Raw genomic sequence first — 16,333 nt, 5'->3', positions numbered from 1 at the left:
CGTAAGAGAAATGAAATCCTTTCCATTTTAAAAGCGGAAACTGTGTGAGTGCGTAAGCTAGCTCGCTTTACGGATTCCGAGCGCGTGCTTCACTGCTTCTCATGTCCGAGTCGATCTCAGAACTCACTTGATGCGGCTGGGGCCAACCGGCCAGTTCTCTCGCACTTCCACCGCCGACCCTGCCGCGATGTGTCCGGCCTGCGCGCCGGCACCGGCGGCGGCTCGCGGGGGCCTGGCGCTGTACGAGCTGTACAGGGCCGCGAGCCGCGCGGCGGCGCCTGCGGTGCTCCTTTGGCGGCGGCTGCAAGGGCTGGAGCACCCGACGCGGTGGCCGGAACGGCTGGGCCGGCCGTCGGCGGCGCGGCCCCGGCCGGGATCCCCGCTCGTGTGGTTCCACGCCGTGTCCCTGGGGGAGGGAATGGCCGCGCTCCCCGTCGTCCGCCACTGCGCCCGCCTCCATCCCGGCCTCCCCGTGCTCCTCACCACCACCACTCTCTCCTGATTGTAAGCTCCCGCTCACCGTTGCGAGTTCCATTTCTGAAAATTGGTATTATGCGGTCGTCCCTTGACAGCTTTGTCTGGGCTTGGATGCAGCGAAGTCATCAAGGATTTGCTCCCAGATGGTGTCATATATCAGGTGCGTTGCAGGTTGCTCGCGTAGCTTCATAGCCATGAGGCTGTGCTGGAATTAATTTAGTGAGCATTAACATTGTGTTTTGTTTTCATGTACGTGTTAATTTCTAAGTTGGGGTGGCTTTATTCGTCTGTTGACGCCTGTCCATGCCTGCCTAGGTTTTGTTTTTTCTGTCTCAAAAATCAGATAATGGATTTCCAGTTGTAGTTACTTAGATCTTACAGTACTATTACCTAACGTAAAATTTACAGGGTCATTTGTCCCCAGCTGTTAGGCTGTAATATCTCACTGTAGACTTTGAGTGAAAATTGAGAGATGAAAAGTGTAGTTTGTTTAGATGCTGGGACAAGGATTCTGGGATTCTACGTCAGAACTCAGAAGTGCTTCTTGTACAATTTCGCATGCTATGTTTACCTCCATTCCGACCTCAATTTTTTTGTGCATGTAGTTTGCTCCTCTTGACTGTCCTGATGCAATAGACAATTTTATTGGATACTGGAAGCCAAGTTTGGTACTTCTTATGGAAAGTGAACTCTGGCCAAACCTCATTATGTCTGCAGCAGAAAAAGGCGTAAGAATCTTTCTCGTAAATCTGAAGTATGATGAGATCTCTGTTCATCATCATGCTCATTTCTGATTTCTAGAATTTGGACACTTTTGTTTGATTCCGGTACCGCAAGAGCAGACCTTTTGTCTGGGCTATTCATAGTATCTGCATCGTGTTGTAGACTGTAGCTACTGATTTGCTAGGAATTACCTACTTATCTTCAGATTGCAGTCGCTCTTTTAAATGCCCGCATGTCACTGAAGTCTTTCAACCGCTGGTCCATGCCTCTAGGGTTGCCATTAGTCACTCTGATGCTCTCTAAACTATCACTTGTTGCCCCATTGGTAAGTATCAATTGTAGTGCTGACCTTACTTTGATGTACATCTGTTAATGCTCCCACCATTCATTTCCTATCAATGCAGAGTACTATTCAGGCTGTTCGTTTTCAGCTGTTACATACACCACCAGGGATTATCCATTTTGCTGGAGATTTAAAATATGGTATGCTCAATTTATGTCTAGTCTTTTCTGACATTACATTTGAAGTGAACCTATGAGTGATTTAGTTTTAAAGGTTGTCTTGGGAGCTTGGAAGATAACCAGGTTTACAAGTCAAATGATTTATAGAGCATTCATGTGATTCACATAGCTGTTGGCGATGTTAATGTTGGGGAGAATGAGGTCAACAAAATAAATGATCTTCGGAAACAGTTTAGTAATAGACCCCTCTGGATGGCTGCTTCTATTCACAGAGGTGAAGAACAAGGTAAGAACTCAGGACTGCACCTTTTCTCTGATTCATGGATGTATTGTATCAAACTTATTCCTTCTTCGAAAAAATGTAGTGTCGTTTCCCTTCTACCAAGCTGTATAAAGGAGCTGTTAGCAATTCACATTCCACAACAATGTTACTCTCTGCTGTTAGAATCTGACACCTTCAATGACAGATTTATGGTGTCATTATATAATGGTCAGAGTTGAAAGGTTGACTTGCATTTATAGTTAAAGGATAAGGCAGTCAAATATCTAGGAGTACTGACTACTGAGTCAATGGATTCGTCTGTATCCTCTAGCTTGGAATAACTTGATACTGAATTTTCTTTGTTTTAGGAGAGTCACCTCTGCCATAACTTCATTCATGTAGTTTTTTATGATCAATCTTCTGTCATATACTTAGTCTGCTTACTCTTCTGTGATTCTGTCAGTACAGTGATCAGGAAAAATGGAGTACCATTTGTGAAAGTGCATCTCAGTTATTTATTCACCCTTTTTGCATTCTTCAATGTGTATTAACCTTGAGGCATTGCATTCCCACCATATTGTGCTTGCATTCTCAACACAAAGGAAAAAAGTTTCAATTATGTGTGGGTTGTTTTAGTTCTGCTATTTGTTTTTTTTCCCCATTTCCTCTTCTTTCTTTGTGTGTGTTTGGTTAGCACCTTGTGGATCTTTTGCAAGCCAACTTTCAATATAATTGATCTTTACACGCACGTGCGGAGTGGGGGGTTGGGGGGGGGGGGGTCCCACAGTTTCATGGTAAAGAAAAAGGTTTTCAGCTTGTCACAGGGCATTGATTCCTTTTTCTTTATTTTTTCAGTCATTCTCCGGGTTCATGAAGAGTTAATCAAGATGTATCCCACTCTACTACTAATTCTTGTGCCAAGACATCCTCAGGACTGCAAGAATTTTTCCTTAGTATGTTAATGGTGCCTCTTTTGCCCCACCTCTGTAGTTTGTGAGACATTGGTCATTTGACTACTTTCTGTATCTTGTTGGATACCAAAAGTGAAAATATTGAAATGCACAAAGGTAGTTACAGGAGCAACTTGACTTCGCTGTTCGAAATTTGGATTTATTTGGCATGTAGATTATTATGCATTTTAATTTTGAGTCCCAACTCTGTTCTGGTATCAGATGGCATTCAGCGATAAATATATATATGATATGAACCCACCTAAGATACCTTTGTATGTTGTTGTAGGCTCTGAAGAAACAAGAGGTCAATTTTGTGCTGAGATCGACAAAGGAAGTGGTGTCTTCAGGCACTAGGGTATACATGGTCGACACATTAGATTTGTGCACCTCTCCTTCTGAAAGTTAGTGTGCTCTTCCTGCACAAATTGTACATGCCATTTCTGAACTAGGAATTAATGGCATAAAATACCATTGAAAGCAGGGGAATTAAGAATGCTTTACAGGGTCACTCCAGTTGCGGTTATTGGCAGTTCATTTCTACCTGGCTTAGCTGGCCATAATATTTCTGAGGCTGCTGCAGCTGGTTGTGCTGTTGTGACAGGTGAGTTGAAGGCATTGGTGTTTTATTTTTGACATTCTTCGTAAAAAAATCGCTATATCTGTATATTCATGAATTGAACTCTGGCTTGCAGGACCCCATGTTGGACACTTCTACCATATGCTGCTTGATATGTGGCAAATAAATCCTTTAGCTGTCAAGCAGGTCACGAGTTTTTGTTATGCTTTATTCCTTAGTTCAACAAAGCATCGTTCTGTGAGATTGTGATGTGACTACGTCACACCATTTGTTTGCATTATATATTTCATCACTTTCTCCTCCATAGAAATAATCGGGGAAGGTGTCCGTATAATGAGTGATAGTTTTTTTTTTTGGTTCTGGACATGCCTCTTTTCCCATTACTTATCAAAATTAGTTGGGCATGAGAAAAATCGTATTTAACAAAGGGAAGTGGTTCTTAAAATTCTTTCACAGAGTGCTTTTTTTTTTCATTCAGGTGGCTGGAGAATTCGAACTTCTGCAAGCACTAAAAGAACTGCTCGGTGATGCCGAAACTCTGGGAGCATGTCAAAGAGCTGCAAAAGATGCATTTTCCATTATGTCACATGGAGTTGTGAACCGTGTATGGAATTTAGTCTGCAGGTTCGCCATTGACTTCCGAATAGATACGTGGAACAGTTGATTTAGCAGAGCCCTACGTGGTATGCTCATGGAACCAATTTTTTCCCCTGATAGTACGATAATTGCCGTTCACCATATTATCGCTGTTGATTTATTGCAGTCCTGCAGGGACTCTGAGGAGGGGAAATGCACATGAAGACAACTGCACTGTTGAATGCGACATGCTGGTGCCTCTGGTGGCCTGTTGAGTGGTGACGAAGGACATGAACCTCAAATAAGGCCCCTACACTCACCTGAACTGAACAGTATCGCCTTGTCGTCTACTCGGTTTGCTCCTCTCAGAAATTAAAATATATTTGGATAAATTCCTCTGGGTTGCCTGTCATCCTTCTGTTTACTTGTGGCGTGGGTGATATATTTTTCGGAGTATTCTTTAGCGCCAGCCAGCAGATGATGTTTTGCAGTCCTTGTTCCTTTCTAAAATCTCCACTTTCAAGGTTGCGGGAATTTCAAGGACGATGCCAGATTTAGTGTTAGATGTCAACTGTTAACTGCATATGATTTATTAGTCGTGCTATGCGCGATTTTTATGTCCTTTTCTTATCTTGCTAAGTCCTGTTTCAGGAAGTAAGGAAAGAAGCAGAAAATGACATAATGGTTAGTATTTACAGATTCAGATTTGGGAAGACCAAAAAAAAAAAACGACGCGATGAATTATTTTTGGCCAGAAAAATGCTTCGAGTACAAACATGCATCTAAACCATTTGATGCATTCGTGATGTTTTCTATTCAAGCGATTCCAATCGTTGGATCTGCCCGCCGCACGCGCCTTCCCACGCCATGCCCGCGCGCCGGAGCAGCACCGCTGCACCGGCGGCCGAGGCCGCGCTCCTCCCGGCCCCCCTGCGCGCGGAGTCGCTGCCGCGGCACGTGGCGGTGGTGATGGACGGGAACGCGCGGTGGGCGCGCGCGCGGGGGCTGCCGTCCGCGGCCGGGCACGAGGCCGGGCGGCGCGCGCTGGAGGAGACGGTGCGGCTCTCCCGCGCCTGGGGCGTCCGCGCGCTCACCGCCTTCGCCTTCTCCCACGAGAACTGGAGCCGGCCCAAGGTACACGCCTCTCAGCTCTCGCCCGCCCGCGGTGCCACCATAGACTCCGACAGTCCGACGAGCTTGGACGGTTCATGCCTTGCTGGAATTCGCAGGTGGAGCTGGAATTCGTAATGGGGCTGTTTGAGCGGGTGATCCACGAAAGCGTCGCTGGGTTCTTGAGGTACTACGCGTCTAAGTATCACCGATACGCGATACGCCGATACGGGTACGGTACAGGTACGGTACGGGTACGGCGATACGGTGATTTTCAAAAAATAAGGATACGCCGATACGGCAAATATATATATTTTTAAAAACATAAATTGCCAAATAATTTTTGAGAACGAAATAGATAATAAACATTACATTTCCAAAAGGCCAACACACATAGCAAATGTTTAAGTTCAACCAGAAATAGCTAAATGATTAGTTCAACTTGGATGGGCCTACGTTGATGGGCTCCCGATGCTCTTTCAAATGAGGTGTTATTGGTCCAAAAGTATCGGATGGAGTATCGGACGGAGTATCGAGAATTAAATCTTTTATTTTTAAATCATAATTTCTCGATACTTCCCGATACGCGTATTGGGCCGTATCGGATACGGGTACGGCACCCATTTTGAAGTATAGGTGATTCATAGCTACGCGTTTGGGCGGCCAGTTAATAGCCTCACACTTCGGTCTGTGCTGCAGGCCCGGTCCTGAGATTTTAGTGCCCAGGGCGAAACTCAATTTAAGGCCCTTAATACAAATATATTCATGTCAAACACTTTTTAATACTAAGTATTAGATGCATATTTTCTAGACAACATAATGGTGCTAAATCTGTAAAAGAAATTAGTAATCAGAAACTAGCACAAAATCGAAGGGTACTAGATGAACGCAAGAAGAAATTTTTGCTGACTGTCTTTAAAAACTCGCACCTCAATGTATAGATTCTATTCCTCACCAATGTATAATGAATTGAGATTATCAGTGGCCAGCTGCAACGAACATGTAATATATATAATGATATGTGGTCATCAATGATATCATAGCGAAAGGGCTTGTAGCCTAATAGTTGCAAGAGCCTCAGTAGCACCTGAGGTTCTCGGTTCAACTCCCCATGGGAGCGAATATTCAGTGGTAGGCGACGTCTCGGTCTTTAAAAATGCTCATAGGGATAGAGTTTGCGTGTGTGTTCATAGGGGTGTGAGTGTGCGTGCATTGTTCTAAAAAAATAATATCATAGATCATGATAATTGTTACGTGCAGCTAGGATATACCTAGCTAGCTACCTATTCGGTCGTACTTGATTGTCGATGGCTTGATCTTGGTAACTGCGGATTAGACACATGAACATGCTTTCATGCGTTGGGTAATATGACCATGTATTGCTCATGATGTGTACTCTACATAGTATACATGTAGGGGCCCCTTGGATTCCGAGGCCCGGGGCAGGTGCACTGCTCGACCCCCCTCAGGGCCGGGCCTGCTGTGCTGGCAGGCATTCCCGATAAGATGCAGAGCATTAGAAAGCTCGGCTTCATGGAACTAGATAGGATAATGTCTAGCTATCAACTTATCCTAGATATATCAATTTCTGAATTACCAATCGATGGTATGACATTTTTGTTTCTTATATTTTACAGGGAAGGAATTTGGCTACGTGTAATCGGCGACTCCTCGAGACTGCCGGTCTCTCTACAGAAGACAGCAAGAGAAGCAGAGGAGGCCACAAGGAACAACTCCCAGCTCGACCTGACACTGGCGATAAGCTATGTGAGAACCGCCCAATTTGATACTATTTTAAACGAACCGCCGGTCATTATCATCCAGATAAGAGTTAACACGTGCTTGCTGGAGAGCGTGCCACGTGTTATCCCACATCAAGATATACGAACAACCGACACGTCATTCATCCAAAATAATATCAAATCCGGTAGTCCCGGTATGTGCTCCAACATACGCCCAGGATCAGCATATGCACACACTGTTTACAATCGAATACATCGCCAATCATCCACAAAGAGCAGTTTTACACACTTAATATTACACGTTTGATATAGGTGGGTTCAAACTTCCTTTACAAGCCTTGGGCACACGAAAGTCATATTAAACAGAAACATAAAGTTTATTGCATTTACATGCTCTCACGAAGCTCGATTACGATAAAGACTTACTAAAGTAATGACGCCTTACTCAAGGACATCATTACAGCCACCACGACCTACTCTTCCCCCGCGTTTGGATCAGCGGGGTAGAAGTGGCCGAACACCACTTCCGGCTCACCTGCAACTAGGTTTAGAAAGCAACCTGAGTACAAAAGGTACTCGCAAGACTTACGCGATTACATATACAAGGATCATGCAATGGCTCAAGTAAAAGCTTTAAGGTTAAGTAATTATTGCATCAGCATTAGCTCTCTACACTATCACCTATCAGAATTAATTAATCTTGCCCAACCCCAAACACTTTTAGTTGATTAAGAGAGTAATACAATCCATAACTGATCATAACTATAACATGAACCATTCCCAACACAATCGAAATTCTACGAGGAGTTCATGGGATAAAGAGCGTGCTCATAACCGAGAGCGCGGCAATTCGAATTGATTAAAACCTTGCAAGGGTGTACTACTTTACCCACATGACGCGAGGACCATGCGACTCACCCAACCGATCACGCCGGGCAAGGGGGGTACTCACGTCAACCGTTCCCAACAAGGCTCGATCATTGAACCCCACACCTAGATTACGAGTAGAGACTTAGTTCCACCAGGGACATCTCTAAACTTTCCTACACATAGGTCCACCTGGGGACACACTAAGCCTCTCTGCATAGCCCGTAGCCACGTATCTAGGACTGCACATCAATGATCAAGTCAAAGAAGATAATTGGCTTATCCGTACCATTATATTGGATATGTGGCAGCACGGAAAGATGCTCAAAACCGACGTCGTCCACTCGGTCCTTAATCGATCCAAGCGGACTATGCCCATGTGACTTCATTCTCTAGGCCCTAACATTCCGCTCGAATCTCGGTACTCCCACTTCATCACCACCCAAACCGAACTAGTGCGATCGAGGATTATCGGTAAGTGTGAACCTCCAAACCATTCTTGTCTAGTGAGCAAAAGAAGTATTCTAAGCAGGGCTAAGCCTCTAGTCAAGTTAAGTAATTAACTATCTAACTAGTGCCAAGAACAGGGATAACAAATCAAGGATGGATTATGCATAAAGATAGGTATGAAAATGCAATACATACATACTATACATATATAGCCCAACAATACACAAGTGGAATAGCTAAACTAAATCAGATTAGATAGGTGCAAGGAATATGCTTAGCTGCTTGCCTTGGTTAACTTCGGGCTCGACCACGAACGGGATTCCGGGTTCAGGCTCCACGGACTCGGTGGGCTCCACGGGTTCGACCTCCGACGGTTCGGTCACTAAAATGCAAGAATGTGATGCAAGAATTAAGGAATGAACTAAATAGCAAGCATAAATCATGAAATAATTTGACAATGCAGAGGACATCACAAAGAACTCATGAAAATTGATTTTGCAGCAAAAGCAGTTCCTTATAATTAATCATAAATATAATAGTTTTCAGCCACTCTAAATAAGGTAAATCAGAAAATGAATGCAAACTAAATTAAACAAATCTAAGAAAATTATCTTAGATACTAGGCATGAAAACAAAGCTAACAAAACTGGTTTTACTATTTTCTCACTTTCCAGCAAAAAGTTCTATATTAAACCATTTTCAGACAAAGTATAATAAAACAAGCTAAAACTTTGATAAACAGCAAGGAAGCATGTGAACAAGTTGCACCACTGAAAACTACACCTCACAAGGAGTCTAACAAAATTTGGTTTGGTATTTTTCGAGCAGTACACAAATAACTAAGCATTAAACTCACTTTTTCAAGATAAAACTATAGATAAATCTATAGCAAGGTAACATGAAAAAAACAATATTTTTCTTGAGTAGATCCCAACTAGAGGAATCCAACAAAACATGTTTCATAATTTTTAGAGTTATACACGAATTTCTACACATTTTGCAAGATTGCAGGAATATAAAACCTAAGAAACCGTAACAAAAACGCTAGGTACACCCGGATCCCACACCCGCAGGCGCTGACAAGTGGGGCCCGCTGGCCAGCGGCCCACCAGCCCGAGTCAAGGCCGACCAGGGGCCTTGACCGGCGGCGGGGCGCGGCCACGGCACGCTGGTGCGCGTGGTGCGCGCGGACACCGCGTGCGCGGCGCGACGCGCGCACGACACGGCAGCGTCGGCAGACGGCGGCGTGACGAAGCAAGGCCGGAGCAGGCCAGGGGAGGCGCGCACGGGAAAGAGGAGGAGGCGGTGAGCCTCACCGGCGATGGCGCAGGCAAGGAGCGGCGACGAGGAGGCGGCGCGACGGCGTTGGGCGGCTGCGGACCGAGGCGAGCGGCGGCGGCCCTGCACGGCGAGGCCCAAGACCGGGTTAGGGGCGAAATCGGAGGACGACGACGCGAGGAAGCTCCCCATGCGAGGAATCGAGGCGGCGCTCACCGGAGATGGCGAATCGCGGCGGCGACGGAGCTCGGGCCGGCGGCAACAATGGGGATTTGGGGCTAGGGTTTGCGGGGAGAAGGAGGCCGGTCGAGCGCGGACGAGGAGAGGGCGAGGGGAAGAGTGAAGGGGCGGCACGGAATGCGAGGATGACCGGCACGTGTCCCGAAGATGGACGCCGGCGACGGGCGACGCGTGCGGCGCGGCGCCGAGCAAAACAGAGGAGGAGAGGGAGAGGCTGACGAGCGGGCCCGGCGAGGAAAAATTGATTTTTTTTTCTCTGGGTTGTGACAAGCTACAGCGGGCGGAGGGACATAGTGCAAGCATGCCGGAGCCTGGAGGCTGAGCAACTTCCTGCTGTGGCAGTCGGCGTACTCGGAGCTCTTCTTCACGGACACGCTGTGGCCCGACTTCGGGGAGGACGACTACCTGGAGGCCCTGGTCTCCTTCCAGAGCAGGGAGAGGCGGTTCGGTGTCAGGAAATTGTAGCGCAGACATGAGGAAGGCGTGCTTGAACGGTCATTAGCAGGTAAGCATTGGTCCGTGGAGCATGATGGGTTTGGGGCTCATGGTGTTCGCGTGGTGCGGCTGTGTTTGTTACGACTCACAAGTCACAAATGGGGCTTGGGTTTTCTTGCAGGATGTCGTCGAACAAGATGCTTAGAAGATTACACTGTAGAGGGGAACTCGAACTAAGCATTGGAGATGGCAGATGTGAGATGTCCTTTTGTAGTGGTGCTACGCTACGCAGAAGGTGAACACTCAGTCGATTGAAATTTAACGTATCTGTCAGTCACCGATCCCAGTCATTCAATCTCCATCCAACCACTGTGGCTGTTTTCCTTGTCTGTTCTATTCTGCTGCTATTAATATTTAATTGGGCCCGCACTTTCCTGTCGAACATTACATCTTTTTAAAAGAGTTGAAGAAAAAAACAGCTATCTCATTGTATGTTCAAATTTTACACCCATTTCACACATTCAAACACCCAGTAAATACAACAAAGATAGACTATTGTGCATTTCTAACCTCAACATTTTGCCGTATAGACTGCACCAGCCTATAGCCTATTGTAGGCATGTCAGTTGATGACAGTTTTTTTTTTTCAATTTTGAACAGAGTAATGGGAGTCACGACCACTTGAACTTGTAGGAAAAGAAGGCATGGCCAAAATAGGGTCACAGGTTCCATTATAAAAAATTGAAAATCAGTAGTCAGAAATAATTCACCACAATTTCTTGATACTGGATAAGCAAGTTGATGCTTCAAAAACACGTCTATGCTAATTACATGTGCCACAAATAATTTTGAATATAGTTTAAACCAACAGAACTAGCTGATGTGAATAAGTTGTAAAACTGACAAACTAAACATCTGTTGATCATCGAATCAGAGGAGATGCATATACAATTGAATAATCAAAATATGCAACTTCTTTGCACCAGGTTCAGGAATTTTCTTAGGAATATCATCAAAACCCTGCGAAAGAACAATCTGAGTCAAAGATCAGAAGTAACAAAAGATCATTCAGAAAGTCCATTTGTAACAGTAAAGTCTACTAGGCTCATATTGTCCTAATGACACTTTTATGCTAAGTCTTTGTGAGCTTAGAAAATAATCTGAGAGAAGATGATGAAACTTCCATGCCAATGCCGATTACCATGAAATTGGTGTAAAATTAAAACCCTAGTACTAATAAAGCATCTACAATTTGGAGCAAAGATACATATGGCTGTCATCAGGATCGGGAATGTATCTCTTATCAACCCAATCTTCTATCGGTAACCATTAGCGTGGTACATTAAGCATCAGGACGAATGGTCTCGGTGTTGTCTGGGTTAAAAACATTCAGACCTCCAACCATCAGTTGTACTTACTAACCTAAACATTAGCTGGAGTTATATTGGGATTTGGAGAAAAACCAATGATTGCTTAGTAAACATTAATTCTGTAACCACCAAATACATATGACATTAAACATCCTCATTTCACATCACTCTAGAAATCATCCTCAGCTAACTGTATGTCACAGGTATAGGAAAATGATAACACAAAAACACAAGAAATTATAACAAAAAAAAACAAAAAACTTACACTGCTACATAAGGGTGTAATTCTAGTAAATGACAATAGTAATTTGTAATTAAACTATCTAAAACAGTTTTGTACGACCTTTCAAACCCTGCCAATATTTAGACAAAAAATTACATTAGAAATTATGTGACAATTCTATGACCTCAAATATTTAGACAAAAAAAGTTACACTGATATTGACAATTTTGTGACATCTCAAGTATTTAGACAAAAATTACACTAGAATTTACTATGATTTTCACAGCTTATAGTACGATGAAACTAGAACTAAATTAGGAAAATGAATTAAATTGATTTGCAACAGTTATGTGATCAAAGGATGTTGATGATACTTTTAGTGTACTTAGAGATCAGACGTTGTAAACACTACACAATATAGAGATGTAGAGCACATGCCTCCAATAGGCAGCTTAAATACTAATGATGCTAAAATAATTAATCTCTATAATACAATGAAGCCGTAGGAAATAAAAATATTGTCCAAAGCTTCAATATTTGTGCAATATGAATAACTGAATAGCTATGTGCATCAATTTAACTCTAGCACCACAATTCCACAAATATATCAGATATATATGATGATTCTAAAAACAATAGCTCAAAATGTCACCAGAAAAAAAAATTGACTCGAAAATTACACAAGAACTTCCACTAGTAAACTCTATATACAGGTCACAACAAAGTCTAGTTTCTTTCGGTATTCGACAAACAAATGGATGTGATAATCTAGGTCAACAAAATTAAATATAAGAAAAAAATACAGTTCAAGCATAATTAAATTACAGAAGTGCTAACTATGTAATTTATATATGATACATGTAACTTTTTGCATGGCTTAAAGCAAATTGCTCGATTTGGGCACCTTGAACAAATGGATGAAAAAAATAGATGCTGCCCCAAAAATATAGCTATTGAGGAGAGAAGTGGAATGCATGGTACAAAGGATGCGTATTCATTAAGATCAAAAATGAAGTTTTATACCTGAGAAATAAGACTAGAGTAGATTTATGCAAAACCAAAATTAGAAGGGAAACATATGAATCCTTAAACTGCAAGCTGTGGTTTAGAAGAAGATGGAGCAGAGGAAAACAATTGATATCAGTAACAAGTTCTGATTCTGCTAACTGAAATCAAAAGCAAACTGTTGAGAGCACAAATTTGGAAGATCAACCTTTGGTACCTTTCTTATAATAGATGGATAGGTATATCTCACTAAGGGGAGTGCTAGACTATGATTGATAGCTAGCTGCAACTTCTAGCAGCCTCCTAGTGAAGCAAAAAAAAAAATTTGTTAGTACATGATCATAAAATTGTAGATTTTTTAGAACACAATATCAGTTCACATATGATTAATAATTATATTATAAAAAGTTACAGTACAACTATATTGAAATTGCAGACATGCTTCTAGTGTAATGTTGTGTATACTGCTTGAAAGTTTTTTAAATGGAAACTAAGCTTCTAGCAAAAAACGTCACGACGACATATCCTATAATATAAATTATCACTATAAACTTTAATTTTTATTCTGAACTAAAAGAACTAGGAAGAATATATGTAAGGATAACAAAATGAAAATACATGTGAGAAAGGTACATTGTAGGAGGAAACATATACACAGTTACACACAAACTTTATACATAAATTAAAAAAATCACACTGCTAGTAAGAAGTACTAGAAATATAAAGTCATATTTACATTATTAAACTATAGTTTCAGAAATCACCAATTCCACCGGGATTAGAGTATGCATTTTTTAAACACATGATGCATCATGCAATGGGCACTGTACAACCCAAACCAATCCCCATTGATGATGCGGCATTGGATGGGAACTGCACAACCCAAACAATCCCCACCGAATTTGATCCGCTCCGCTCAACACACACAAATCACCAGCACAAACAAATCAAACATAAACACCAACAGATCAAACCAGGTATCTATGCTTTTCAATCAGGGCAACAATTAGACAACAACACGACCTTACAAAGTGACCTTCAAACAAATGCATACCAACAGGACCTATTACTACGGCTAGATCAATGTGTTGCTAGATCAAGGATGCAAGATACTATCAACATCATTAACAGACAATAGTCTACAGCTTCACATAACCACATTAACCAGTATAACAAGCTAGGCAACAACCTAGAGTAAACTCCCAAGTTCCCAAGTTGCAATACTTTCTAAGGTTATCATGAGCACCAAGAAGCTTGCCCACAGACAGGTAGACAGGTCACATCAAAACCATAACACCACACCCTGCATATATTCAAAATTTGATGATATACAAAACATAAATGATGGCATATATCAATTTGAAAAGCACACTAACATAAAATTTAGTGAAACACAAATGCAGTATCCTAGACTTCAGTATAAAAAACACAATAAACATTACATAAAAACTTTTAGGTATAAACCCTTATATTGAGAAATTATAATATAAGAATATAAAAAGGAGGCAGAGCTATAATAATATATAACTAAACATATGAAAGGCAACAAAACAACTGAAATGGTCGACAGAATGTGTAGTCGCAGATGGAAATGCATAGAAAAAAAATAGAACAATATGGTCACACAAAAACATAGCAGAAAGTAGACTTGTGGTAGAACTCAGAACAGTATGATCAAATATTTAGTATATTTTCAATTGATTACTAACATACAAATTTGTGGGGGTCAATATCCACCAAAGCAAAACTGCCTAATCATACTACTTGCTGCGCCTGCAGCTACAGCTGCTTGCCAGGTTACTTTTTTTTTTTTAAATTCCCCTGCCTCGGATGCTGCAGGAAGAGTTGGCTAGCTACAGCACCCAGCTCTTCCGAATACCCTAAAAGTAAAAAAACATATCAAAGTACCGATTAGTATCCTATATCCATGTGCAATATGACACTATATTAAACTAAAATGAACAAATGTTCATAAGAACTTCAGGGAAAAAAGTGTTATTCAGGGTTTACAACTAGGTAAATAACAACTAATAAAAATAGTAACAACAGCCTTATCACACAAAAAAACTATATAGAAAATAGTATTAATTATAATGGAGGGGGAAAAGTATTCTTATGAAATTAGAATTAAATCTGACTAAGTATAATGGTTTTAAGATTGATCTTGCAGGGAGTTGAAATGGGGAAGCTAGTATTACATACATAATAAGAACTCCTGGTGGTATGACTTAACCTTGAAAACATTAGGATTCAAATTGAAAAACCACACTGAAAGTAAAACATTAGACAAATGACCAACCTCAACATAAGCATTCATTAGAGCACAAAAGCACCCACCTTCGCCATGGAAATCAGCCTGCAATTCCCTACCACTTAGCGGACATAACAGACTATAGAATCACTGCCAACAGTGATGAGTTTTGCTATAGTTCAGGACAAATCCCACTCTACACCAAAGAACTTTATATAAAACTTTCTTGCACAGGTTGCGATCTCACCCACTCTGCCAATTGTTGGCAGCCACACACGTGTAACAGCGCCGCCTACGGAAGACATGCTGAACCTTGGTATGCGGCCATCAACGCACAGAGGCTCCTCGGGTAGCACATGGTCCATCATCGATGCCCACAGCAACAATGTCTCCCACCCTTACGGCATTTGGATATTTTGTCAAACACCTTGCGAGCAAAGATGCTAGCCCTCATGTCACTAGGACATCTACACACATATAAACACATGAGGATAGCAGGACATAAAAAATTGATGAATACACGACAGAAACCACTATATTGAGCGGTAGTTAGGACGCAATGGTGGAAAGGGAAAACCTATGAACACACAGGTCCCAAATCATGAATCCAAAGTAAAAACCAAACCCTAACACATCTAATCTCCCTCTCCCAAGGATGAATCTGATCCAATCCTCATCGTGAATCCAAAGCATAACCAAATTCCAACTAATTCCACATTCCCCTTTAATTACACTTGAAATAAAGCTCACATCATGAACCCACACGAAACCAAACGCAGCCATAGGAAAACAGCAACTAATACCTGGCTGCTTGACACCATCCATCATCGTCTCATAGATGCAAATGGTAACATGCTGTCAGAGGCCGATGAGATCGCGAGGTCGTCGGCCTCTTCGGATCACTCCATTTCGCCTTCCATTGAAGTAGATTGAGAAGGGGGAGAGAAGTCAGGAAGACACGAGAGAGAGAGAGAGAGAGAGAGCGCTCCATTCTGCTGGTAAACAGCCGCACAGACAAATGAGCTAGGTGGACCCGAGAACTGTCCGATCTGGAGCGGACCGATGAGACCGTGTGCTACAGTAATAAAAAGTATTGATGCGAACAGTACCCACAAGTACTCGCCTGTCGCCTCGTTCGGCTGGCCGGGCTGATCTGGCGTGAGAGGAAAACACTGTTGGTTGGCTGGTTGGCTGGTGGCTGGGCTGATTTGGCGTGAGAGGAAAACGCTGTTGCTGGCTGGCTGAAGCTGCCAACCAAACAAGACGACTGTTTGATTACTGTTTGCTATGGTACTACGTCGGGTGATACAGCACTACGTCGGAATACTGTAC

At 42.6% G+C, this 16,333-nt stretch overlaps 1 protein-coding gene, 1 long non-coding RNA gene and 1 pseudogene across 5 annotated transcripts; 2 read left to right on the top strand and 1 right to left on the bottom strand.

Annotated features, from left to right (window-relative positions):
* The first annotated feature begins 111 nt into the window (after window positions 1-111).
* LOC120676054 lies at window positions 112-4,746 on the top strand (annotated as a pseudogene). Its single transcript, XR_005675633.1, has 12 exons — window positions 112-504; window positions 595-637; window positions 1,083-1,205; window positions 1,406-1,525; window positions 1,605-1,683; window positions 1,832-1,948; window positions 2,780-2,877; window positions 3,164-3,278; window positions 3,359-3,478; window positions 3,570-3,640; window positions 3,933-4,137; window positions 4,226-4,746. The product of XR_005675633.1 is annotated as a probable 3-deoxy-D-manno-octulosonic acid transferase, mitochondrial (transcript).
* Window positions 4,747-4,877: 131 nt separating this feature from the next.
* On the top strand, window positions 4,878-12,532 carry LOC120676055 (cis-prenyltransferase 4, chloroplastic-like). Of its 2 annotated transcripts, XR_005675634.1 has the most exons (6): window positions 4,878-5,164; window positions 5,260-5,327; window positions 6,778-6,900; window positions 9,986-10,222; window positions 10,334-10,447; window positions 10,813-12,532. XR_005675634.1 is itself a non-coding variant. In XM_039957273.1 (5 exons), exons 1-4 carry the CDS (start codon window positions 4,898-4,900, stop codon window positions 10,191-10,193), a joined length of 666 nt encoding a protein of 221 aa, XP_039813207.1. In that variant the 5' UTR covers window positions 4,879-4,897; the 3' UTR covers window positions 10,194-10,222; window positions 10,334-10,657. The 2 variants fall into 2 exon arrangements, 1 of the variants encoding a protein (XP_039813207.1); XM_039957273.1 differs by lacking the exon at window positions 10,813-12,532 and having other exon boundaries at window positions 4,879-5,164; window positions 10,334-10,657.
* LOC120676056 lies at window positions 10,858-16,086 on the bottom strand. 2 transcript variants are annotated; one of them, XR_005675636.1, is made up of 3 exons: window positions 15,805-16,086; window positions 12,769-15,468; window positions 10,911-11,172 (listed from the first exon to the last, which is right to left on the bottom strand). It is a non-coding gene; the product is annotated as an uncharacterized LOC120676056 (long non-coding RNA). The 2 variants fall into 2 exon arrangements; XR_005675635.1 differs by having other exon boundaries at window positions 10,858-15,468.
* Between the last annotated feature and the right edge of the window lie 247 nt (window positions 16,087-16,333).

This window comes from Panicum virgatum, chromosome 5N, assembly GCF_016808335.1.
Source record: "Panicum virgatum strain AP13 chromosome 5N, P.virgatum_v5, whole genome shotgun sequence".
In the NCBI taxonomy this organism is placed as follows: Eukaryota; Viridiplantae; Streptophyta; class Magnoliopsida; order Poales; family Poaceae; genus Panicum; species Panicum virgatum.
Note: the sequence above shows the minus strand (reverse complement) of the source record. Positions and strands in the feature narration are given on the sequence as shown.

Bases quoted from the DNA above. Each gene is read 5' to 3' on its own strand.
- LOC120676055 (XM_039957273.1), top strand. From the start codon at position 4,898: ATGCCCGCGCGCCGGAGCAGCACCGCTGCACCGGCGGCCGAGGCCGCG. The intron at 5,165-5,259 runs GTACACGCCTCT...TGGAATTCGCAG, and splicing joins AGAACTGGAGCCGGCCCAAG to GTGGAGCTGGAATTCGTAAT. The intron at 5,328-6,777 runs GTACTACGCGTC...TATATTTTACAG, and splicing joins AGCGTCGCTGGGTTCTTGAG to GGAAGGAATTTGGCTACGTG.